General features: G+C 41.9%; 1 protein-coding gene across 1 annotated transcript in view; it reads right to left on the reverse strand.

Moving 5' to 3' along the window:
* Nucleotides 1–255: 255 nt before the first annotated feature.
* LOC107093678 (AT-rich interactive domain-containing protein 3A-like) overlaps nucleotides 256–1,607 on the reverse strand; it is a 33,991-nt gene continuing 32,639 nt past the window's right edge. The window contains exon 8 of the mRNA XM_015388880.1: nucleotides 256–609. Within this exon, the coding sequence (XP_015244366.1) occupies nucleotides 449–609 (161 nt within the window). The 3' untranslated portion in view covers nucleotides 256–448. The remainder of the gene's footprint in view (nucleotides 610–1,607) is intronic.

Consider the following 1,607-nt stretch of genomic DNA (forward strand, 5'->3'; position numbering starts at 1 on the left):
GCTCTGGTGAATTTCAATGGTGAAGTCCTCTTCTGGTGGGCAATAATTGTTGTTGATTGCAGATGTGTCTAGTAGTTCCCATTGATTTAGCTTGGAAAGCGGGGAGAATGGCGCTAGGCTTACCGCACCGTGACGTCACTGCTGGAAGATGGCAGGAGGGAGCAAAAATGGCTGCTCCCAGACTCGGTGATTGCCACGAAAATTATTGTTTTTATTTTTTTCTCGATTAACGCTAAATTCATTAAATCACTGCAAACGTATTTGTTTTAGGTATAAATAATGCTCCATTGATTATTCCTTGCTGAACGGACTTTTCCTTTAATACATGTTGAAATATGGTCAAAAACTATAAATTAATCAATCTGTGGCTTGTTGACTGAATTTTTTCTCATCTTGCCTTAGAGAAGAAATTAGCGAATCTTTAGTTGGCTTCAAGTAACACAGAAGGTTAGGTGGAAGAGTTTCTCTGTCCATGAAGTGAGGCAGAGGAGTAGGAGAAGCAAGAGGGCTGGTAAAATGTGGCGTTGGTCTTTCCCTGAGTTTTATAGTTGTGCTTCCCGTGGCGTTCCTTAATCCCCGCTACCACTGACTGTCGGGCAAAGAGGACTCCTGAAAGGACAAAGAGAATCGTAAGAGTCAGATTTACTATGTGATCTATTATAGATCACATAAATTTACTATGTGATCTATCTACAGTAAGGGAATGTTTTCCATTCAATTGAACATAGATTAAAAAATATATGATCACCTTTCTGAAGTTCCAACTGTCTACAAATAAATGTACACCCATATTAGAGAATACAAGAGGTTCTATAAAGCCATCAGATTAAATCTATCTTCTCCTTGAAACATCCCCAGAAGGTGCTGCAACTCTAGTGCTTAGGTCAGGGGTGTCAAGCTGGTTCCAGAAAGGGCCGTGTGGCTGCAGGTTTTCTTTCCAACCCAGCAATAGCACACCAGACTCCATTCAGGACCCCTTCTGGAACCAGTTTGACATCCCTGACTTAAGATAATTGAAGAGGCCATACTGTCCAGGGTCGAATGTTTAATTCACATGGTTACATGTGAACAGGTCCTTGGTAATGGTTTAGGCAAAGAGAAGCTCAACAACAAGGCTTTGTTATGGCGAGGGCTATGCTGGACCCAGGCCCGGGGGTTGGTTCTGTTAGGAAAAAGCCTGGTGGCAGGGTTACTTCATGCAGGACTGATCTAGGCCAAAAGCTGCGAGGCCATCTGTGAGCCAATGCTTTACCTTGAACCAAAGACTTAGACTCAACTTTATTTATCCCAAAGGATTACTCCTTCACGGAAATGGGACTAGTGCAAAGATGATCTGTTTTCAAATATGAAGTCCTTTTAATATATTTATGAATTCATATTAAACATTTAATATTTGATAGTTGAACTTAAGGCTATATTTAAAGCTTCAGTAAGAAGACTAGGACTGAAACAATCAGATTTAAAGCTACAGTGTGTAATTTTCAGCGACATCTAACATCCAGACTGCAGACCGCAGCAACATGAATATCTCCCCCCCACCGCTCCCCCCCCAACAGTACGGTGAGCGATACGGGACAAAATGTCTTCCACGACGTCCGCATCACCTA

This window comes from Cyprinodon variegatus, unplaced genomic scaffold, assembly GCF_000732505.1.
Source record: "Cyprinodon variegatus isolate N-32 unplaced genomic scaffold, C_variegatus-1.0 Scaffold440, whole genome shotgun sequence".
Taxonomy (NCBI): domain Eukaryota; kingdom Metazoa; phylum Chordata; class Actinopteri; order Cyprinodontiformes; family Cyprinodontidae; genus Cyprinodon; species Cyprinodon variegatus.